At 38.7% G+C, this 25,973-nt stretch overlaps 1 protein-coding gene across 1 annotated transcript in view; it reads right to left on the bottom strand.

The window, feature by feature from the left end:
* Nucleotides 1-25,973, bottom strand: part of Cntnap2 (contactin associated protein 2) — a 1,432,736-nt gene that overhangs the window by 791,119 nt on the left and 615,644 nt on the right. The window contains exon 11 of the mRNA XM_059257035.1: nt 6,370-6,476. Within this exon, the coding sequence (XP_059113018.1) occupies nt 6,370-6,476 (107 nt within the window). The remainder of the gene's footprint in view (nt 1-6,369; nt 6,477-25,973) is intronic.

Genomic DNA, 25,973 nt, shown 5'->3' with positions numbered 1-25,973 from the left:
GTTCAGCATATGAAGGTGGGTGCTTTCCTGAGGAGCTCGGGATCACCCCAGTCTTGGGGTTTTTCCCATCTGTGACTTCTTCATATCAACAATACATACACAGTACTATGTGAGAATCCCAAGTCTGATGTCCATCATATTCTAATTTTGCCAAGCTTAAAGCATACTTTTGTCATTCATGAGACAGTGAACATGTTTAAACTCACCCATGTCTATTTTGGCATTGCTCTGCACTCATCCAGCACTCTAGGGTCTACTCTTTGAGCTCCACTCAGCATCTCTGCTGCATTGTAGTGTGCAGCTCTGTGTTCTATAATTGTTTTAGTGAATAGTAAAACGTCATGATGTGCCATAGTATTTTATTCAAATATTTCAAAAGTATAGGTTTGTTTGCTGATATACTGAAGTCACCTGTGTTGAGTTCTCACCCTGGTTTAATATCTAGGCTATTCCTGTAATCATTGTCACTGACTCCCCTGCCATCCATAATCCACATTTCCCCTCCTTTCTCTGTTTTCCTCTTTTGTCAAATTTCGTTCTACTCACTTGTGTAGTTTGGCTATCTTCATGACTTTGCTTAAAGAGGATTGCCTTTCAAAAACAACCCTTGGATGCACGTGCCATCTTCTGTGGTATTTGTGCATTCTTTAAGTCCGAGCACATCTATATTATACACATGTATGCCTATATAATACATATTATGAGTGAGGTGGTGGACAAAGCCTGGTGCCTCCTTCCTCCAGTGGTTATAGTACAATGGAGGAGGATATTATTAATAAAGCACAAATATAAAGACAACATTTCCACTCAAATGGGCTGTAAGTCTTAAAGCAAGGTGCCTTTCTTAGTTTTAGACAGTGTCTCTAAGGCAGTGAGTGCTGAGCTGAGATCCAGAGGAAGAAGAGAAATGTACATAGCAATGTAGAGGAAGAGGATGTGCAACAGCCTTTCAACAGGGTCAGTGGCGTGGGCCAGGAATAAGTTGAAGGTTGGGGCACATACCTTGCAAATGGAAAAGAGAACTTTAGGACCCAAAGGACGAATGGGAAGGAAATCAGTGTAGAAAACCAGGTTTTCATAGACATAGTCACACTAAAGAGGACCTGGCACAGCAGATGTACTGGTAGCCAAGGAAACTAATCCAGTTCTGCAAGATCAAGCATCTACATTTGATTTTAGAGACACAACAAGGTTCTCAGTGACTGCTTGGCTTTGTAGCAATCTCCCAAGTTGTCATCACTGACTCCTAGATTATTTAAATTCCTGTTGGCCAAAGGCCCCAGGTGTTGTAGTGCTGGAAAATCTGACTGTGCTCTAGGTTAATGTAACTGTAGCAGGGAAGGTTACATTCTTTTCAAGTATTATGCTTTGAATAAAATTACTTGTAAGCATAATGGACTATAAACAACATATTATGGGATGTGCAATGTAGTATGATTCATTTTCACAAATACAAGGACCTTGAGTAATTGTTCCAGACAACAGAATGTGGAATAATTGCTTTAGCACACTTCATGTTCCCTCTAGCAATGCACTGCCTGAGAAAGATTTGAAACACAGATGTGCAGCAGCATGAGAACCTATTACCTTTTTAGGATTTCTGATCTCTGAGATGCCACATTTTTAAAATTGGAAAGGACCTATGCAAGTTACCTAGTTTGCCTCTTATTACTCCACAGCAGTGTTATGTCTGTATTTCTGGGCCACCATCTGTCCCTTAATAAATAGCTAGGTATAAAAGTACTTTATCTCAGAATATGTATCTAGCATTTAAATGTTCTTAACAGTTTCCATTCCCAGACATTGCTTATCTTTGTCAGATGCCCAAATTCTCTTTCACCTCCCCATTTAAGTGCATAACCTACAGGTTTCATGTGATTAAAAATAGTCTGGGAAAGTGAAGGCAATATCATATAATGGTCATAGACTAAAGAAGGATGGTTGATTCCTATGAGAACACCAAGTACTGCAGCATGAGGGGGGAAAATAATCCATTAAGCTCAGAGATGAGGGATAGATTCTTGAATTTAATTTATGTAAATAAGGACCATAATCTTAAAAGTTTAAGGAACACATGTGAGAAAATGAGATGGTAATTAGATCCTAAGGAGCATTAGGAGTACTGGGAAGGAAGCTGGAGACAACTGAAGTGTGTTTATGGAGAGCCATTAGAGGAAGGCCACAGCTGGAAGTGCGGAGTTTTGTTTTACAATTTAGAGAGGGAGAAATAGAGGTAAGTCAGTGCAACACCAACAAGCCAGCAAACACACGAGCCATGAGAAGCACACACACTAGCCATCCACTGATTTCTTTCTTGGGAATTTCAGTTCATGTTATAGCTAAGTAGCTCTTAGAAAAGTCACTAAAAATGAACCATCTTCTGAGAAAAAATTTAAAAATAACATGGCAAGAATTGATTGTGTTTTAATATTTATCACCAACTACTTCCTTTTGGTCTTGGCTAACAAAAACCCAGATTTGCCCACCCCAAGGTCTGACCATTTCTAGAACAGCATTCTGGCCTCCAGGGAATAGTGTATTAATGACAATCTTCTGAGTTGTATGCACAACTTACTTTAAAGATCTTTATGAATAAACAATCAGGTGTGAGAGGTATTAAAATTAGCTTTAATGTCTTCGGTTATTCTGGAGAAAGATGCTGTGAAACCAATCAATGTCCACAGTCCCTAATCTGCCACAGAAATGACAGTCAATGGTGAATATCAATGTGAAATAAAGGACAAATTGTGTGGTCTGGACAAATAGAGGGTCAAACAAAGCATAGTCCCTCTGGAAGGAGTGAAATGAAAGAAAGACACTGGGTGCTTCATGTGGCCAAGCTCTTATAGTGTCCCCAGGTGCCTTCTTAGTTAATCATGCTATGGTGGTTACTACAGGCATCTCACCAACGAGAACACAGGCCTCAAGAACGTAAGGAGCCAAGGGTGCAATAAGGGATGGAGACAAGTAGAAGCCAGCCAATATGATCCGACACAAAGGCTTGATCACAGGTACTTACTCAAGAAATTCCTATTGTTCCATCACCAAGCCAGGACCAGTGTAGAAAATGAGCCAAAGTGCTTTTGTTGACTAATTATAAGGGTTGAAACTCTACCAAACATTCGGTTTGTCTTTAGTTAGCTACTGTGGGTCAGCAGTGCTCAACTTGTACCTCCGTGACGCTAAAAAAGCACAAGGCTCAGAATAAGTAGCTCTTGGTTAGCACACTGGCCTTGAAGAGTAGGAGTGACTTCAAGCAAACTTTCAGTTCAGGAGAATAAAGAAGGCTCAAAGAAACCCCATGGCTTTCTACATGGGTACAGAGCACTACATGGACTTAGTGTCAACTCAAACTTGTCCATTCAGTACACAACTAATGACACATAATTTTCTACATGTGATGTGCTATGTGTCAGATATATATATACAATCTCTAGGTTACTATGAAGCAAATATTCTTCAATGACATGCAAGATAATGCTTCCAAACAAAAACTGTCTTAAGAATGAATTGGCTTGTTAACTTCTGCTCAAACACTAGCTGGATTTTCAAAATACAGACTGTATTGCAAGAAAACAACAAGGGGTTGAGTTTTTATTCTGGAAACGACTGGTTTGACTTTTACAGAGAAAAGAATAGAACAGCAAGAATGAATAGAAAAATGAATAGAGCCAGCAAAATGAAGCCCCAGGACTTGGGGACCAGTAGGATGGAGCTCCAGGTCATGGGGACTAGCAGGTTGGCATACCAGGACATGGGGCCGGCAGGATGGAGTATCAGGTCATGGGGATCAGGATGATGGAGAACCAGGACACTGGGACCAGTAGGATCAAGTACCAAGACATGGAACCAGGAGGAAGGAATTTCAGGACATAGGGACCAGCAGCATGGTGTACCAGTATATGGGGACCAGCATCATGGAGTCCTGGGCCATAGGGCCTAGCAGGATGGAGTACCAGGACATAATAAGCAGTAGGATGGTGGACCAGGACATGCTGCATGAGGTAATTTTCCTCTTTCAAGTTTGAAATTGGTCAAACGTGAACACATCCAGGGTCATTCTGACACTTTCAATTATTGCTCTCAAAAGTCAAATTCAATTACTCAGTTAATAGTATGTATTTGTAAAATTGGTCTTTAATGTTGGGAACAAGTATCTCAAAATTATTGTCTTTTAATTCAATATCAAACAATCAATGAGAGGAGACATTTATCAAAACATTAATTTCTTGATTTTTGATTCTAGATAGAATTACAGACACAAAATCTCATGATTAAACAAGGTGTTTATAAATAGCTATATGAGATACATGGGTAAAAGGAAGGTTCCTATCTTGACCAAAGTAACTTAATTGTAGATCATACTTTATGTAATGAATATCTACTGAAAGTCAATTCTTGGATATGGTTGGTAAAAAACAACTTTAGTTGTAATTTTTTCCTTTAAGTAGTTTTATTATTGCTTTTATTCATGAAAATATTTTTCTGTGCCAAGTATTTTATATAACATGAATCTCTTTTTAAAAGATTTATTTGGCCAGGCAGTGGTAGTACACACATTTAATCCCAGCACTTGGGAGACAGAGGCAGGTGGATCTCTCTGAGTTCCAGGACAGTCAGAGCTACACAGAGAAAACCTGTCTCGAAAAACAAAAACAAAAACAAATGATTTGTTTTTATATTATGTGTAAGATTGTTTTGCTTGCATGTGTAGTATATGTGTGCCTGGTGTCTGCAGAGTCAAGAGTGCACCAGAGCCCTTGGTACTGGAGTTACAGATAGTCATAAGCTGCCATATGGGTGCTGGGAGCCAAACCTAGATCCTCTGAAAGAGCAGCCAGTGCTCTTGACCTATGTGCCATCTCTCCAGCCCTGAACATGAAATGATGAATTTTTATGCATATGATATGATCCTTAAATATCTCACAATCATTGTTTAGCTCTTTAAAAAAAAACTTTCATTACATTGTGTGTGTATGGAAATCAGATGATAACTTGGGAGAGTTGATTTTTCTCCTTGTACTTTGTGGGTCCCAGACATCAAATTCAGGTTTGGTAGCAAGCATCCTTACCTGCTGAGGCATCCTACTGACCCCAATGCCAGTTTTTCTTTACCTCTTGATTTTTAGAATCTCACTAGACAAATTTATAAGTGAAGAAAAATAAACAGCTTTTCTTAACATAGGCTTACAGTATAATCTAAACATGATTTCTTACTGAACATTACTAAAAATAACAACATGGAAAGGCACAGGGAACTATATTGCATTTTTACTATCCCCAAGACTCTACTCTGAGAATGTTTTGCTTGTTATTTCCTAAAAGTGAAATGAAGAATAATCAATCTGTATAATTAGAGAATTTAGATTTGAGATTTTCTATGTTTTTGAGTTGTGGGACAAAGTTAAATCTCTGTTTTACCTTCCTTTTCCTTCTTCCCTACAGGCATATATCATGCATACTTACACATGCACACACACACACACACACACACACACACACACACACACATCTGTACATATACATACATACATTCGAATGCACACTACTGTACACAATAATCATGCATGTGCACACACACTCATATCTATATGTCAGATAACAGGTGACTCCCTTCTTTCCCAACTGTATGTTATGATAAATCTGTTTTCAAAAATAAAACATCAGGACCTTTTCAGAGAATTAATAATACAATGGCAGAGCTAGAAATTATTTTTAAAATATTCAAATTAAAGAGTTTAAATTTTGTTTAACTATTCAGAATAATGCCATGTGAAACAAAGCACAAATCTAACTTATCAGTCATCTTTGCATCTTTCCTTTTACCTTTAATATTTTTAAAAATTGTGTTCTCTGGATTTTGTTTTTTATGTGTAACTTCAATGGACTCTTACACTGTCTGACACATTTCTTTGCTTTAAAAATAATGTAATCAATAATCTGGGCGAAAGCATGAGGCAAGCATTGACCAGAAACTAAGTGTTCAAATTATCCTTTGTCCTGTCTCCCTCTGATGAGCTGATGAATGAGAACCCAGTTAGCGACATCACACTAACACAATTCCCAAGCAATCTCTTTGGACAAGCATGCCTTAGACATAAGAGGTGAATCCAATTTTAGCATCCCAGTTTCACATATGGAATGTTGGACTTGTCTATCCCTCTTTAGAGTCATTAGACAGGAGAGAATATATTTTGACAACTAGAATACCATTTTTGGAAAAATTAGAATGCAACCTTGAGGATTATTTTCTCCCAGAATCAAGTGGAGCAAGATGTGTGTAATTCAGGTTGCTATTCTGTACAGCGTAGCTGAAGACCATGATTCCCATGCAATTACAAGATGAAAGTGAGATAAATTGGCACTCACAGTTGTGGCAGGTGGCCCCGCTGTATCCTGTCTCATCACAAGTGCATTTGAAGCTGTCCCATGTTTGAGAGCACTTCCCACCATGCTCACAGTGATTGGGCACACATCTGTCAGAAAAAATAGACACAGAAATAAACCAACAAGCAAATGAGATTTATGAGTGGCCAAATTCCAAGCTGTTTGGGCAATATATCATTTCAATGCCAGGTTGCCTTGCTGAGGCAATTAATCCTTGTTAGTTTAAGCAGATTAATATGATTCATGATGGAAGGTGCCAGGCACACAAAAGATGATGTATCACAGGCCTGGTGTTTCCCCTTTTTGTATAAACCATAGACACTATCACACAGTTGACGGGCTCCTTTGCATATCACAGATTCATTTTAGTTTAATTCAACAAAGGACAAAGATACCACCAAAGTTTCCTCTTGGTGAGAAATGGAGGATGAGCCATCTGAATTCTTGTCCTATTTTTATCATTATCACTGTCAATAGCAGGAAAAGGGGGGCCTGGTAAAGAGTTTGCCACAACAACTTGGGGTTCTGAAACAATGGCACACACACACACACACACACACACACACACACACACACACAAAGAAACAATGGAATATAGCAGCCGAATAGGAGCCTCAAAAATCTCCTTCTACACCCATCTGGATAGTTAAAGATGCCTGCTTAAAGTGTCTACAAGCATGTTAGGACGAAAAAGCCTACTTGTATACAAAGCTTTACTAGGCAGATAATTAAGACTCAATTTTTCTGAACCTTGATTTTCACATTTGGAAAATCAGGCAATTTTACCTACTTTGTGAATAGTTTAAAACTATATAATTATTAATTTAAATTTTATTTTTATAGTTATCTTTATTTTTACATATGTGTTTATGTGAACGCAGGTGCCCACAGAGTCCAGAAGAGGGTATGGGATCCACTGGATCTGTAGTTACATATGGTCATGAGCTGCCTTCGAGACCAACTTGGCTCTTCTGCAAGAGCAGTAAGCACTCTTAACCAGCAAGTCATTTCTCCAGCTCCTCAAATTTTATTTTAAAGATGATACACAAAAGTGGGAACATTGTACATAAAATTATTTAGTATATTAGTACATTTATGTATATCGTACATTAAATTATTTTCCCCTAGCATATAAGCATGTAATATTAATTAATAAATAACATAAAAATAAGAATTACATAAATGATCTACAACATGAATATTTATCAAGTAAATAAATTAATGCATGTAAGACATATCTGCGTTATCTTACATACACCATATAGTCATAACCCTGCCTGTCCAAACGTCTATCCCCTTCCCTATTTGGTTTATTAATCTACCATCCTCCATGAAACCAACAACCCGCCCACCAGTATCCCTCTTCTCGCTACGGGCCTATCTGTGGATATTAGTGGCCTACTGTACTGTTTTGATATGTTGTTCTCTTTGTGTTATGATTATGGTTATATGTATCTATCTTTTAAATGTTTATCACTTATGGTGAAAAATACTCAAAAATCTTTTCTTTAGCTTTGAAGTGTATAGAACATGATTGTTAGGTCTAGTCACCACACACAAGTACTTCTTTCTCCTATCTATCTGTAGCTTGACCCACTAATAAACCTTTTCTCAGCCCTCTCTAACCCCTAGGCTCTCTGGTCACCACCATTCTTTAACCTTTGATGAAGTCAGCTTTATCAATGAAATGATGTGGCATCTACATTTCTGTGTCTGACTTGCTTTAATTCAATTACTAATTTCAAATTCAATCTATTGCATCACCCAGTGACAAAATCTCTTCCTTTTATAGCTTAGCAAAATTCCCTTGTATACATGAACCTTTAGAGATAATGTCCATGAAGTTGATAATTATTAAGTAGAAACTAGAAGTCTAACAAGTGGGAATTATACCCATCTGGACCACCTCTTCCCAGAAACAATTTCTTACCTTGACTTTATCCTAAAATTATGGTTAGAATGTGGTTTGAGACATCCCTGCATCAATGATACATTTTCCTTTATGCTTGTACCATCTCTTTGCCCATCCCATCCATTTCACTCTCCAAATTCTCTACATCTTTCTTCTTTATATTGAATACTAAGTTGCTCACAGTTTAAAAGGGAGAATTCAAGTAAGAATTTTGATATTTTAATCACAAACACCTCAAAATAGAAATTCCCCCCTGATTTAAAACAGCAGAATCTACAGAATCTACAGTGGTTTCTCTACAGAGAACCATCCTGTGAGTAAACCCTCACTCATAATGTCCCAGGCGCTACTAGCTATAAGATCTGATCTATTTGATCTCAGAGACCAAATTTCCAAACCTTTGCTCTTAAATTCCCATCAGCCACTTCTGAAAGCACTTGCAGTAAGGCATACAGCTCAGTACGACATGGTGGATATGCTTACCAAAGTAAATACACTGTAAATGAGAACTCTAATGAGTGTGAGAATGGGAATCAACACAGAGTGGATAAGAGAAGTATTATAGAATTTCATAGGAAGCATTCAATGGGCATTGCAGGCACAGTTTAGAGCTCTAAGTTGAGCATCTAGATCATGAAAGAAGAAAATAAGAGCAATAATTATTGGGTTGAAATAGAATTTGAGCAAAGGCATAGCCTTGGGCAGACAGAAAATCCACATTACCCTCAATTGCCACTTGTTTCCCCCTGTGATATGGTTCTGGTTTTATGTAGACCACAGAGATGAGCCTTCTCCAATGATCTCTGAATCTAGTTGGAGGTTGGGGTCAGAGCAAGAGTCATGCAAAATATCAGGAGTACTTGGATGAGCCATGGAATAGATATAAACTGCTGTAGAAATTTGCAAACTGCGGAGGGGGGAGAACAAGGGAATCCGTGGCTGATATGTAGAACTGAATTGTATTGCAAAATAAAAATTAAAAAATTAAAAAAAAAGTGGAGAACTTATCCTTTTGGAGGAGGAGATGAGGGTGGGTGGGACGGGGGATTAGGCGGGGTCGGGGGAGAGGGAGGAGGTATGAGAGGGGGATCTGTGGTGGGTATGTAAAATGAATAAAAATATTTTTAATGAAAAAAAATAAAAAGAAATCTGATAATGTAAATAAACTTGACCCCGATCCCCACCCCCCAAAATGGAGAGTAATTAGAGGGTTTAACTAAGTTGGGAATATTTCATCTGGATCATAAAAGACAGGATGAAATATGATGACTAAAGTGTTAAAAAGCGGCTCTGGCAGAACAGGACAGAAAAGTGATGAAAATGAAGTATAACAGCAAGTGGTGGGGGGTCCTGGTTTGTTCATCATGGCCGTGGCACAGTCATGTACACTGCAGACCGCACAACATGGTCCGCCCTCCGCAGCAGGTGCTTACAACCAACAGTCCTCATTCTCCACATCATGGAAGAAAGTGAATGAGTGGAGACCCCTGACATCACAGGAAAACATATTTGATACTTAATCTTGAAATTCAGTAAAGAGATACCCTTTGGGTGGTATATTTAACTTTCCAAATTCTCATGGGTTAATATTAGCTCAGTCTGGTTGTTAAAGTTACTTGCATGAGCCCATCATACCAATTAATTCAGGGGAAGGCAGTGCAGAAGTGGGCAAGGGAAACCAAGTTGGAAACTAAGGATGCTTTAAATAATGCTCTTTAGAGAACGATGAAAACGTAAGTGTGGGAGCCAGATGGTGGTGGCGCACGCCTTTAATCCCAGCACTTGGGAGGCAGAGGCAGGCAGATCTCAGTGAGTTTGAGGACAGCCTGGGCTACAGAGTGGTTTCCAGGAAAGGCACAAAAATATACAGAGCAACCCTGTCTCCAAAAAAAAAAAAAAAAAAAAAAAGGTGTGACTTTAACTCCATGGGAAGCACAGAACCATCACTGAGAGCGTGGAACTGCCTGCTCCTACCAGTCTGCAGCATGGATTCCTTTTTAAATAATTGTTTTTACTCAATGGGATTTTCATATTTTATTCTAAATATTTGCTTCTCACCATTTACATTTTTTAGATTGATGTTCTCCTTGTGCAGATTCTAGTTCTTAATGTAGGACATTAAATAAATTCCTGAAAACAAGTTGATTCATATTATGTCATCTCATACCTAATATCTTATCAGTATATTTCAAGCTGTTAGACCCCATTACCAAGAGAAATAAAATAAAATTAACCTAATACTCTAATTAGAGTTTCTTATCTTGCATTCCCATAGAACTACTTGCATGTATCAAATACACTGTTACCATGTCCCCTAGCAATTATTTATTGGTGTCTCCATCTCTTCTATCTGGATGCTCCCACAGTGAAGTGTGTTTACTTAGAGTTTTTGCATAATGAGGTGTGTATCCCATGCTCAGCATGTCTGGAGAGAGACACAGATGCATGAAATGCCACAAAGTTTTACCACCACAGACATAAAAATCACTTCAGAGGTAATCATCTCTTTGGCTCTGAGGAAAACAGATTAATTTTACCTAGGATTTTACTCTTGAACATGGATTTGCTCTAATAAACCATTTTTTAAGTGGGCCACAGGAAATGTGTAATTTTCTTCATGGCATGTGCTAGCTTGAAAGTTTGATTCACATCAAAAATAAATCAAAACGATTTGGCTGCTTCAACTTGAGAAGGCTTTGGCCCAGGACTGGGGACATGCAGGGCAGAAGTTGGCAGGTGTCTATTTGTTCTGATCAGAGAGTTCTTGAAGAAGTAGTATGTGCAATTACCCATTCCAGCCAGCCTGCTGTCTGAGACTCTTTCAACTGGATTTATCCTTGTAGTTAAAGTTTTGCAAGGTGCTTTAGAGTCCAAATTCATTCTTAAAGTTATATTTCTTATCTATTCTCTGAGGATTTCATACATGTACATGATGTATTTTGGTCATATTTTACCACCTCCAGCTCTCCCCTAGTCCTTCCTTGCTTCTTCTTCTTCTTCTTCTTCTTCTTCTTCTTCTTCTTCTTCTTCTTCTTCTTCTTCTTCTTCTTCTTCTTCTTCTTCTCAACTTCATTTCCTCTTTCTTTTTAATGATCCAATGAGTCCAGTAAGTGCTACCCATCTATCCATGGGTGTGGAGCCATTCTTTAGAGCAGAGTCAAGGATCAAGGATCAAGGATCACAGCCTGAAAGAAAACTGACTTTCCCTCCATTAGCAGCCATCAGTGGTTAATAGCTCCTCTGCTAGGAGAGGTATCAGATGTCCTTTTCCCATTTACCCTGGGATGATGATTTCATCTTGTACATATGCTATACAAATGACCACAGATGCTTTGAGTTCACAAATGCAGTGCTCCTATCATTCTAGAAGATACTCTTCTGCCCCGGGACTCCCTGACTTGAGGCTTTTAAAATCTTTCCACTTCCTTTCTTCCTTGGTGGTCCCTGTACTCTGTGGGTAGAGGGTATGATACAGGTATCACATGTATGGCTGAGGAACTTCACAGACACTTCTCTGCACACTGTCTAGTTGTGAGTCGTTATTAACTGCTCTCCACAGCAAAAAGAAGCTGAAGCTTTTCCGATGAGGACTGAGAGCTGCACTAATCTCTGGGTTTAGAGAAACCGATTTAGAAGGCAGTTTGCTAAATGCATTTTTTAAGTGAAACTTGTTTGTACCCCAATACACGAGGCAAATAAAGGCTATGACTTTAAAATTCCAGTGTGCGATTCCTTAATATAAAATGAATCAACACAGACAGCCTGTTTAGAAGGATGTAACAATTCAATTCAGGGTTATAAGGACAGTTGCATTTTTATTGCACCCCAAACATCTCTTTTATTTTTGTACTTGATTTCAATTGCAAAACATTGAGGAAATTGGGATTCATGACTACAAGAAATAGCCAACAGTACCAGATTTGTTTGTTGATGGCAGCTTCCTGGTTTATGGGCACTACTGAATCAGCCAGAGAGAGCAGAAGAAATTTTATCTCTTGTATAAAACAAAATGTTTTTCTGACAGTATAAATCAATTACCTTGGTAATCTTCAAGGGAGTTTAAAGGTTTTTGTTTTTATCTCTATATTGTTTAAAAGATTAAATAAGCCTGGGTATAGATCTATGATAGAACTTCAGCCTAGCATGCACAAAGCCCTGGTTTATTCAAACCTTAGCACTGTCAAAAACTGAGTAAAATCTTTGTTGTACCATTAAGGGCACACTTGGTTCTACGGAACCCAGTAGCTTGTTTCTAATGATGCTGCACATATATGCCTGGAAACATGTTCACACTTAAAAATAATAAGAAGCAGAGTATTTACTACAAGAGATCATTGCCACTTATCTCCTAAGCCTATGGCACTAAAATGCAGTGTTTCCCAAACTTTTATGTGTTAGGATTAACTTGAAATTGCTGTGGAAGCAAGAATCTGATTCTTGAGCTCTGGGTGGAGTCAAAGACTCCCAAAGTCTCACAAGGTCTCTGGTGATGCTTCTGTAGTCGGTCAGAAGATGTGACTTGGAATAACAAGATGTAAGTGCATTGAAGTTCTCAGCAGAGGGCATCCAGGGAGCATGGGGGTGCTGAAAAAGAGGCAACATTGCCAAAAGGGAGCAAGCAGGAAGCAAGGTGGAGCCATGCTGCCAGAGAAATGTGAGCTAGTTACGCATTTCTTCCAAGACCGCTTTTGGGTTTTGTGGGTTTGTTTGTCTGTTTGTTTGTTTTGTTTTTACATACCTTCTTACTTAAAAAAAAATGATCTACTGGGAACAGGATACAATAATCTCATCTCATTTAGTAAGATGAATTACTCAGAACATGGCTGTGGACTTTGTTTCCTCCATGGCAGGTGATCACTTCTTACAAGGCCTTTGTGCCTCATCTTAACATCGAGTTCAGTCTGTGTTCTCATTCCCAGCCAGATAGCATACTTCCCTGCCTAGTTCTCATGCCTACACCTATGATAGGATACTTGATTTGCTTTTAGATTCATACAGATTTTATCGCTGCTCATTAGCAGGCCTTGTTCTAAATTTAAAAAGGAAAAGGCTGCTTGTGCACTGAGAAACCATTTTCTGAACCACGGGATGATTATTTTTAAATAATTTGTATATTATCAATCTCATGTAAATTATCCTGAATGTATGGTTTTTCTCTTCATCCAAATACCAAATCCTATTTTAACTTTTGAAGAAAAAGTTCCTGAGAATGTTTGAATGCTTGGATACTGGCATGGACACTTTTGAATTTCAGAGGTACTCCAATAATTGGGTAGGGTCTCCTTCCTTGTTAATTTCTATATTGAAATTTCTGAATTAGTTATATTTCAGTTTTAGCTGAGGTTGTATTGCTGTGAGGTATATATCAGTACTTCATCCAAGTGGAAGTTATATGGAGAATTACTAATCACCCCAGACCACAATTTAATAACCCATTGCTATGTAGCTTAATATTGTAGAGATACTAATGTTATATTGATGGGGCTTTTCCAACAAGCATTTATTTATGGAAATACTTAAGTTCAGAGATATTTATTTTACCTCCTACACTATATCTAAAGTTTACATTAAAAACTAATCAAGCAGGTTTGGTTTATATCATCCAACCATTATACATTTCTGGAAGAACTCTCCTCATCATTCACTGTACTGTTAAAAAATGAGTACCTAATCTTGGCCTTTCTGCTTTATTTTTTTAAATTTTATTATAATAAACCAGAGAGTTCTTTATCTTCCTTTGTTAATGTACTTAGAGTTTTTTCTTTTACAATCAGCTCCCTATGGTTTTATGAATAAAACATCTTTACAGCAATTATGCTCATAGAAGAAGAATCTGCAGGATCAGCAATACCTTCACCTGTCTCCAAGTCAAACTGTATTGAACCTAAATAAACATCAGCAAGTTCTTCTTAATAAGTAACATTTCTGCTCTTGGCCAGACATCCTAAGTGATTTCTAGAGAAACAAAGAAAAGAGTTGCGCCTTCAGGAGGCTGTGCTTCTTTGTGAAATGCAATTCCAAGTTACATCTACCTACCTGCTATCTATTTATCAATCATTTATCATCTATCTTCTTTTTTTGGGGGGGGGGGTTTCGAGACAGGGTTTCTCTGTGTAGTTTTGGTGCCTGTCCTGGAACTCACTCTGTAGCCCAGGCTGTGCTCGAACTTACAGAGATCCACCTGGCTCTGCCTCCCGAGTGCTGGGATTAAAGACATGCACCACCACTGTCCAGCTCATCTATCCTCTTATCATCCATTTATCTATCCATCCACCCATCAATCATCTATCTATCTATCTATCTATCTATCTATCTATCTATCTATCTATCTATCATCTACCCACCTACCTATCATCTATCTATCATTTATTTATCCATCTGTGTGGTTGCCTAGATATCTGCCTTGTGGTATAGCACTCAAAATACTGACGTAAGCTTAGGGTAATAGAGTACCAGTATATGAGAGTATAAAGGTTTATGGAAAAGTCCATCTTTGAAACAAAGCTTAGATTATGTAACCTTGAAGGATGCAATACTTTTGACAGGGAGAGAAGGCAAGGGACACCTGTAGTTTGGAAAACTGCCAAGTGTGGATAAGAAATCTGGAACTGGTGAGGTTAGCAAGACTGGAATCTCTTTGGAGGAGTGAAAACTATGGTGGAGTGGAGTGGTGCCCAACTGCCACCCTTTCCCGTCTCTTAGATCCACTCTCATACTCACACAGCCAGCCTCCTTCATGTGGCCAATGTCTTTTTGATAGGCAGGCTATCCCCACCTCCAAGGGACCAAAAGAAAAGACCCAGAATATGTAATGAAGTTGTTAAAGTACTGCACATTGTTCCCCTCAGTGTGTGAACTCCTTTTATAGCAACATAATTTATGTCTTGACACAGAGTCATCAGCCAATAATAAAATTTGTCAGCATTTCTTTAAATTTAGTGGCTCTGTTACTTAATCCAAGACACTGGGAGTATGAAGAACATACCTGGATGAACTCTAGCAAGAGTTCAGTTTTAAAAAGTGTATGCAATATTCTGATCTTTTCTTATTTTTTTTTCCGAGACAGGGTTTCTCTGTGTAGCTTTGCGCCTTTCCTGGGACTCATTTGGTAGCCCAGGCTGGCCTCGAACTCACAGAGATCCGCCTGCCTCTGCCTCCCGAGTGCTGGGATTAAAGGCGTGCACCACCACTGCCCGGCATCTTTTCTTATTTTTATCTCGTCTGGGCTCTTCTAGGAAATCAACCTATATGGGTTAAACTTGATACAGATATCCCATAACATGTGAGGGTAGCAAAGAATAACATATAAGTGTTCTGAGTTCCAAATATCTTAGCAGCCTTGGTCCTCCTAAGCATATATTTGTTTAAGAGAAGTACATTCCTGTGCAGTTTAAAACACCATTACTTGTGCTTTTGTTATAGCCACAAATCCATTCTAACTCAAACAGAGCCACAGTTACTCCACTCATGGGTTAACTACACCTTGCATCTCATTGTGACATAATACACTTGGAGGTTGCTGTTATTCACATAATTGTGTGTAGCCACATATGACTGTAAACTGCAAACATATCAGCCAATAGCTATCAACTGTCTTCATGCTGCTTGGAGTTCTTATGCAGACATTTATGTTATATTTGGATTCTGGTTACTATAGCTATGCTGTTCAGTATATAATGATTGAATCCTACTATGTTTAGTGAAACTTTCTCTACTGGCTGGTTTCATGGGTCAACTTTACACAAGCTAGAGTCATCCGAGAGGAAGGAGACTCAGTTGAGGAAATGCCTCCATGAGATCCAGTTGTAAGACATTTTCTCAATTAGTGATCACTGGTGGAGGACCTAGCTTATGGTGGTCCTGGGTTCTATAAGAAAGCAGACTGAGCAAGCAAATGGGGAGCAAGCCAGTAAGCAGCACTCCTCCATGGTCTCTGTAACAGCTCCTGCCTCTAGGATCCTCCCATTTGAGTTCCTGTCTTGACCTCCTTCAGTGATGAACAACAATGTGGAAGTGTTAGTCAAATACATCCTTTCCTCCTGAACTTGCTCTTTGCTCATGGTATTTTGCCACAGCAATAGAAACCCTGACTAAGACACTTGCCATTCATCAAATTTTCTTATTCAGAAGTCTACTTTCATGAAATAATATTTCAAGGAAATTTTGTGATAATACATAGCCCATTCATGTCCAAGATTCTGACCTATTTTCATAGGCAAAATAAAACTAGAGCATTAGGGGAATATGTGTACAGCTATACACTCTTGACTCCTAGTAGAATGGCTTAATTAATTAGAATTACTAAGCATAGAGAGACATGGGTGAAGTGAGATGCTACAAGTAAAGTTCTTGTTAAATACACATCTTTTGGAGACATATGTGTATATATATGTATATGTATATGTATATGTATATGTACATATATGGGATGTGAGTGCACACATGTGCACATACATGTGCATGTGGGTGCCTGCAAAGACAGGAAGAGGGTATTGGATGCACTGAAACTAAAGTTACAAGCAGTGTGAGTTGCCACACATGGCTACTGGGAACTGAACTTGAGTCCTCTGGAAGTACTCTTAGCTGCCAGAATATCTTTTCAGACTATGAGCACGTGTTTTTAAAAAGATGAACAAATGACATGTGGCCTAGAATGAAATGGGGAATACAAAGGCAAGGTCAGATGTTGTTTCAGTATTCCATGCAGAACTACATGAAAGTCTACAGTAGGATGAAGCAGCCAAGAAATCCAGGGACTAAAGGGCTCCATTATTAATCCATTACTTGGGGGGTAAATTAATTTAAAATGCCTCAGATATCCCGTGTTTAGGAACCAGTGATAACTGGTGACATTTGCAGCATGAGCTAATGAGTTTTCTTATACAACAAGGATCTTTTAAATCCTATCAAAGCTTTTAGGATAGTTCATTTCACATTTAAGCTCCTACTTTGCTTTTTTTATTCCCCAATAACCTGAATTTTGAGCGATGTGCAAGAAATAACTCTGAGAAAGTTATTATGTTTTATCTCAGCCTTCCGTGTGTGTGTGTGTGTGTGTGTGTGTGTGTGTGTGTGTACACGTGTGCGTGTGCGTGCATATGTGTGTGTGTGTGTGTGTGTGTCTATGGGTAGGTGGGTGACATTAAAAAGAGGTGCAGGAAGCACTGTAGTAGAAAGGTAAGAGCCCAATGGTGGAGAGGAGAACAAAACACTTCTGGACACTGCAGTTTCTGATTCTCTGTACAGGCCTTGCATTAAGACTGGGCCTGTCCGTATACAATTACAGACAGAGGAGGGCCTCCTGGGATAACTACTCACCAAGTAACTACTGTTTGCTTATGGATGATGGGAAAGGGGGGGTCATTATCCACAGTGTTGAAACTACTAGTGAGTTCCTCACGCTCTAGGGGGTAGCCCACACCCATATTCAAACAGACAAGAATATAGAGCTGGTGAAATTCAGTGGGTCACAAGACAAAAGACACATAAACGGAAAGGGAACTCTGGGAGAAGAGGAGTTTGATGAAGATAGAGGGGACAAGAGAGGGTGGGAGTTAACGGTGATCAAAATACATTATACATAATGTATGGGATTTTTAAAATAAACTTAATAAAAAAATGAATAAAATTATCTAAAATGCATTGAGATTCTTCTTGGTTTCATTTTCTCTAAGTACCAAGTTTGAGTTGAATGTGTCTAGTCTGTGCATACCTTTTATTTCCCCCACTATCTGCTAGAGACTGAATTACTCCAGTATGAACAATTTAAAAGGGAAATTAGGTGCTGTGGGATGGTCTGTATGTCAAGTGTGTTGCTGATTGGTCAGTAAATAAATCACTGATTGGCCATTGGCTAGGCAGGAAGTATAGGCGGGACAAGGAAAAGAATTCTGGGAAGGGAAGGCGGAGAGAGAGACATTGCGAGCCGCCATGAGGACAAGGAAGATGTAAAGTACCGGTAAGCCACGAGCCACGTGGCAAAGTAAAGATTAATAGAAATGGGCTAAATATAAGAGTAAGAGCTAGACAATAACAGGCCTGAGCTAATGGCCAAGGAGTTTAAATAATGTAAGAGTCTGTGTGTTTATTTTATAAGTGGGCTCTGAGACTGGTGGGACTTGAAGGCGGGAGCTGGAGAGAAATTCTCCAGCCTGAGAGAGATTTGCCCTGACCGTGGGCCAGGCAGGAAAACTCTAGCAACAAATGGCGTCCAACGTGGTGGCAAGAGTTTCCACCTAAAAACTTAGAAAAAAGATTCTAAAACGGAACTAAAAACAGCTTCCTAATTGTCTCTCTCAAATGAGCGGCAGCTGCCGGTTTGAGCTACTGGCAGGTTCCTAGCGTGCGCTCTCGACCTGCAGTATGGTGGGAATGAGGCCTCTGCAAATAACACATTAAGCTATGTGGTGGATTTAGCCTTTGCTAGTACAAAACAAAAAAAAAGAAGTTTCTGGGCTACATGCTACTTTGGTAAAAGTGTAGACCCACTATTTCTGAGAGTTACGGCTCCCAGAGCTGGCGGAAAGCGGACTACCGCCATGTTGGGAAGCTAAAGTGGGCGGAGCCAGCAGCCACAGCTGCTGCAGTTTAAGGCAAGAGATTCACAATAAGACAGATTCAGATGTAATAGTTTACAATATGTGTAAAAGATACGTAGGCTTGAAAGAGACAAAAAAGGTGATATATAGAGTTATAGAAACAAGTACATAGTTTTAAAAAATAAAGTCATTAAAGAGACAGTAAAGGTAGTATAAAAAATAAGCCACGTAAAAATGGATATTACACAGAGAATCTGGATTGTGTTGTCTTTGGGATTCTTAACTGCAGAGAAATATTTTATTGTAAAGGAAGCTGAGTTAAACCAATATGTATACTTTAAAGATACCTTGACTTCAAAATTTGGATATAAGGATATGTTGCTTTGGAAAAGAGTCTCTTTTGTTTCCACAGAAAGCCAGAGACTATGGATTTGTTCCAGATTAAGATACATCAGGTTTGACCAGCCAAGACCCCCTGAAAGGTTTCCAATGACACCATGGCCCAGATGATTCAACATCCAGAATGGTTTCAAGTCAACTGGCTCAGATATACAGCCTCACGGACTACTCCATGATCCTAAAATTTTCTTTCTGTCTCCAGAAGATACAGCGCCCCCCTCCAGCAGGAAGTAGTAAGAGAAGCTACGCCCAAATTCCCAAATATACCAAGCTGGCTTTAGAGATGGAATTGGCTCACTCCCCCTCTAAACCCAGACATATTGCTCAAAAAAAAAAAAAAAAAAAAAAATGGTTAAGAGATTCTTATGTCCCAAATCAGAAGAGCCCTCTGGTGTGGGACAGACAAAAACCAATATTTTTATTTAAAGCAGGTTGATTATAAATACAATCTCTTTCTAAAGAAAAAAAGGGGATAGTTTAGATATGATAGGATGAAAGGGTAGATTAATGAACCTACTTTTAAAGAGTAACAACTTGTTTAAAATGTTTTACATCGCTATAGATTTTAGTTTATTGATACAAATTTAAATTTAATTTTGTTATACTGTATATATATTTCTATTCTTGTTTGAGATATTATGTTTATGTAACTCATTTAAAATTGTAATGGATAATTAAAAAATAGATTAATAGTTAGTCATCTATGATAATATTTGTAGCCATGTTAGTTAAGTCCTCTAGGTATACATAGATATATTTCAGATAGATAGGTAGTCTTCAAACACTTCAAAGACCTACAGAATATGGCATTTAAAATGTTTTAAAAGTTTAGACTTTGGACAGTGAGACATGTCTGCTCCTGACAACACCGATTTACTTCAGAGAGGAGGATGGGCATCGAAGACACTCCATATGGAGTTTATCTTCACCTTGACAAAAATAGCCATTTGGGCAAGAAACTGTTCTTGCCTGGACTGTCTGATCAACTGGACATGCAGGACCCATACAAAGGTGACCACTGAACTTTGCTTGACAAAATGGTCCTTCAGGTTCCTGCTTTGCAGAGAAAACTGCCAGACATTCTACAGGACACAGAGAAAAGTGAATAAGAGACTCTAGGCCTGTGGGCTGAAGACAGATGCCCCAACTTTACAAGAGAACTTTAAATGACTGTCCAGGCTGCCAGCTGTCTCTGTCTACCCTACAAGACTCCTAAAAGTTGCTTATATCCTTCTCCATTTCTCAGGTAGTAGTATATCCTTCTGAGGTCTTTGATATGGTTAAAGACTAGATACTTACAATTTTCCTTAGTTATAATAAAAGATAAGTTAGATATAAAACCTTAAACTCACAAATATAAGATAGATAGGATCTCTTCTTTAATATTGTAACTGTAATTCTTGCTTGATAATTGTTTTGTTATATGTAATTTTACTATGTTAAAGTTAAAACCTTCCTTTTTAAGAAAAGAAAAGGGGAAGTGCTGTGGGATGGTCTGTATGTCAAGTGTGTTGCTGATTGGTCAGTAAATAAATCACTGATTGGCCATTGGCTAGGCAGGAAGTATAGGCGGGACAAGGAAAAGAATTCTGGGAAGGGAAGGCGGAGAGAGAGACATTGCGAGCCGCCATGAGGACAAGGAAGATGTAAAGTACCGGTAAGCCACGAGCCACGTGGCAAAGTAAAGATTAATAGAAATGGGCTAAATATAAGAGTAAGAGCTAGACAATAACAGGCCTGAGCTAATGGCCAAGGAGTTTAAATAATGTAAGAGTCTGTGTGTTTATTTTATAAGTGGGCTCTGAGACTGGTGGGACTTGAAGGCGGGAGCTGGAGAGAAATTCTCCAGCCTGAGAGAGATTTGCCCTGACCGTGGGCCAGGCAGGAAAACTCTAGCAACAATTAGGAAAAGTGTTGAAGTAGGCAGAGAATGGCAGACACTGAGAGAGGAAGACAAGAGCCAGAAAGAGGAAGAAAGAGAAACATCCAAACGATGCACCTGCCTCTTCTTGGGAGAGGATAACCACAGACATTACTGACAGGGCATTACAAAAGTCCTCGCAGGTTCTGAAGCTTATAGGAAAAAATTAAGCCCTGAGATCTGGTATATTCTAAAAACTGATTATAAATAAAAGCATAAGATTATTCTTTGTAGATTATAAAACACTATAATAGTAGTTCTGTGTAAATTATAAACTAGTATTGGCACATTGAGAGCGATGCATTGATGGAACTGTGTTGACGACATAGAAGTAATTAAAGGCAGCTATGAATTAAATGCTAACACTGGCATGCTGTCAGTGAAGAAAATGGATTACTTAATTAATTATGAAAGTCAAATAGATGTTTGTCTAAGGAGTAGAGTGATGTTTCTTATTTCATTCCTCTGGAGAGTTCAAAATATATGAAAATATTAAATATGAAAAGTAAAAATTAAAGTATGGAAGAATATGTTTGTAATCAATATGGAAAATATGTCATATAAAGGCCCCCAATTCAAAAGTCATAAAGCCTCTTTTTTAATTCAACATGTTCTCTTTATTTTTTTCTTATCTATGCTAGGAATTAATATAGCACAGTTGTCCCTCTGCATCTATGGGGTATTGTTTCTAGTACCTTCCACACATACCAAAATATACAATCACTTATATAAAATATATCACTTATATAAAATACATTTCCCTTTTTGTTGTTTTTCCTCTTTTATTAAAAATAGATTATTTTCTCTATACTATATTCTGATATCCCTCCCTCTGCTACTCCAGTTTCTCCCTGACCCCTCCCATTCAGATACATTCCCTTTCTATTTCTCATTAGAAAATAAAAGGCTTCTGAGAAATAACAAACATAACAAAATAAAGCAAAAACCATCACACAGAAGTTTTATTAGGCAAACCAGCCAAAGGAAAAGAGTCCCAAGAGAAGGCATAAGAATCAGAAATCCATTTGTTCACATGCTCAGGAGTCCCATAAAAATACTAAACTGAAAGCTATAGTCTGTATGCAGAGGACTTGGTGCAGACCCATGCAGGCCCTGTGCTTGCTGCTTCAGGCTTTGTGAGTTCGTACGAGCTTTGCACAGGTGGTTTAGAGGGCCTTCTTGTCCCAGGGTCCTCCATCTCCTCAGGCTCTTACAATTTTTCTAATACCTTTGCATGGCATTCTCTGAGCTTTGAGGGGAGCAATTTGATGGAGAAATTTGGCTACAAATACATTTCTTTTTAAACGTTGCATAGACAAATATAACCAAATCTAAAGAGAATCACAAGCCCAGCTGTGGAACAATTATTAATGTAACACACAAGAGCTTATTTATGCTATATGGAATGTTTAAAATTTAATAGTAATTATTCCATTAAAATATGAGCAAAGGGCATGAATAGTGAGATTCACATACAGAAATACACATGACACTGTGTGTGTGTGTGTGTGTGTGTGTGTGTGTGCAAATGAAAGTGTATGTAGTAGTTTACTTTTCTGTTATTGTAATAAAACACTGGCCAAAAACAACTTAGTGGAGGAAAAGGTTTATTTTAGCTTACAGCTCACAGTTCATCATGAAGGGAAGCTAAGGCAGGAACTCAAGGCAGCAACCTGAATGCAGGAACTAAACAAAGACTACAGAGGGTCCTGGTCACTGGTTTGCCCATCTGCCTAGATGTGGCGCTGCCCACGTTGCCTGTGTCCTCCCAAATCAATTCATGAAGAAAGCCCACCATAGATATGTCCACTGGAGGCAATTCCTCAATTGAGGTTCCCTCTTCCCAGATGACTTTAATTTGTGTCAAATCAACCAAAACTAGCCAGCACAGCGTGCATGTCTATGGAGGTCAAAAATTAACCATGGGCTTCATTCCTCAACCACTGCCTACGTTTTCTTGTTTGATTTGTTTTTGTTTTTATTTTTAAGATGGATACTCTCAATGTCCTGGAGCTTAACCAGTAGGCTTGGCTAGATGGCCAGCAAACTGCAAGTATCTGCCTTCCCTGCAATGAGATTATATGCATATGCTATCATGCACAGCTTTTGAAGCATGAGTTCTGGGTACTGAATTCAAGTCTTCAAACTTTACCCACTAAGTCATCTCCTCAACCCAAAATACGTATGACTTTTGAACAAGAAACTATTCAATGTCGATTGCAGTCAAAGGATCATAAATTAAACTTTGAGATTTTGTTCTTTCTCCCTAACACATAATGGAAAATGTCTTTTAACCTGCTCCTGTGCAGAGTGCACACAGTTCAGAAGGCAACTTAGTGAAGTCTATTAATTTCACATTTGCACGTGTTGTAACCTAGCTGTTTCAAGCCTCACAATGTATCTTATAACTCCACAAGCACAGTTTCACAAAATTGTGTTTCAAAAAAACAGGTTTATTGCTGCAGTTTTTGTTTTAGCCAAAACCCAGGGGAAATATCACCAGCTAGGAACACAGTGATAAATTAAGGCAGTCTGTACAAGGAATCCCTGTCAACTTTTAAAGAGACAAGGCAGATTTGTGTATACTTATAACTATAATCTCTAAGATACATTCTCAAGGAAAAGACTTAAGATCAACCAATCCACGTTAACAATATGCCTTCATTTGTTTTAAATGAGGATTGCACTGTCCTGTGAATAATCATTAGGAGGATTAGATTGTAGTGATACATGCTGGTCTATGAATTCCATTTGCCCCCATGGTAGTTTGAATGTAATTGACCCCCATAATATCATAGGGAGTGGCACTATTAGAAGGTGTGACCTTATTGGAGTAGGTGTGGCCTTGTGGGAGAAAGTGTGTCACTGTGGAGGTGGGCTTTGAGGCCTCCTATGCTGAAGCTATATCCAGTGTCTCAGACCACTTCCTTTTGCCCCTGGGTCAAGATGTAGGACTCTCAGCTCCTTCTCCAGCACCAAGTATGTCTGCACACCACCATGTCCCACCATGATTGATAACGGACTAAACCTCTGAAAGTGTAAGCCACCCCAATTAAATGTTTTTCCTTTATAAGAGTTGCCATGGATATGATATCTCTTCATAGCAATAGAAACTCCAACTAAGATATCCCTACAAAATTTATTCTACATCTCTACACTAAGCCCCATGAAGCAGGTAATTAGAGACATCACCAACCCTCTGATCTCACCATGGGCTCAGCCAATGAGAAACATTTTCCAGAGTGTAGGAGGAGGAAGAAAATCAGTCTTTATTTTCCTAGTTCTTTCCTTTTGTGGTTGTCATGAGTGACTGTCCTCCTAGTCAAGCAACTGTTATTAAGGGCATTCAGCTAGGCCCCCTTGCAAAAGATCATTCCAGCTGGGTGTGTTGATAGTTCACATCTCCATGCTGAGAACAGGATACTCTGTAGAGTATCCTGCTCCTCCTTATCACCAGGCAATTGTGTATGTGACTTGGGGAGTGAAGGATGGAGTATATGTATAGGACTGGGAACACAAGAGGAGTTCTCCATCTATGCAGCTATGGGGAAACCTTTCTCTCTGCTGGGTAAGGCTTTCCAAGTACTGCTGGCTGAGGGAGGAGTGCCCACATGAGCTCACTGGTTTCCTATGACAAACTTTGTTGAATTTGTCACTTGAGAATAAAGGTAGACATTGTTTTACAACTTCTCCTGGAAAGGAATAGTAGCAATAGTGGTTGTGTCTGTGTATCTTCTTCAACAGGTGGACACTTCTCTCAAGACTGCCCTGTGCTGTTACATTCTTTAGTACACTTTTCTTATTAAAAACTACAGATTGCCTTGAAACATCGCTGGTAAAAATTCTTTTTATTTGTGAGCATATTTCATGGGTTTAGTATAGCAAGTTCACTCAATGCCTGTGGAGGCCAAACAAGGGCACAGGATTACCTGGAACTGGAGTTATAGATGGTTATGAGACACTGTGTGAGTGCTGAGTACGGAATCCTGGTCCTACTCAAAAGCAACAAATGCTCTTAAACACTAAGCCATCTGAACATTTGAACATCTTTTATAAAAACATGTACTGCTTTATACTTTTGAATGTTCCAGGTAGGTCTATTTGCCTGCATTATCACATTCCCCTCTGTAATTAACCTGTATATAAATAAGCTTTCCTTAGATTATCTGAGTTTAAGGGGCCAGCTGTATTAGAACTGTGACTGATACAAGCAGACATAGAGAATTTCTTCAAAATTACACATATATTCATATATATGTATATATTCTCATATGTGACTATGATAGTATTTAAAGAAATATCTTAGAGGTTACAACAATGGGTTTCTTAGAGACAACCTGGTGCTTAGGAAAAGGCTGTATTTTTTAATTAAACCATAATTAATTATTTTCTTTATTAAAATTTACTTGGATACACGAGCAAGTGATTCAGATCATTCATACAGCAACACAAGCAGAGAAAGAACTACGAAGGTCTTGCCACTCTCTGAAAGGCCTTTTCTGTATGTAGATGCTTGGAATTCTAGCACCTCTCTTTTTCTCTTATACATAACTCACTGTTCCCCCAGAATCACCAACTTTCCCTGGATTATTCCCTTCACTAAAGAGTCATTCACCTCATCTGAAATAAATAACACGCTCTATTCTTTCCATGTCCCCCTCCAGTTTCTGACACATATCTCTCATCCATTCCATAGCCATGCTTTTTCCAAGGTTTGTTTAAAAAAGTTCTTTCTTCCTCCATCAACCCCAATCTCAAATCCACTCTCAGCTACCCAAAACCCCTTTGCCAAAGACAATGTGCAGCTTCCACTTTC

The sequence above is a fragment of the Peromyscus eremicus genome, chromosome 3 (assembly GCF_949786415.1).
Source record: "Peromyscus eremicus chromosome 3, PerEre_H2_v1, whole genome shotgun sequence".
In the NCBI taxonomy this organism is placed as follows: domain Eukaryota; kingdom Metazoa; phylum Chordata; class Mammalia; order Rodentia; family Cricetidae; genus Peromyscus; species Peromyscus eremicus.
The sequence above is the reverse complement of the archived record's forward strand: the minus strand, read 5'-3'. Positions and strand labels throughout refer to the sequence as shown.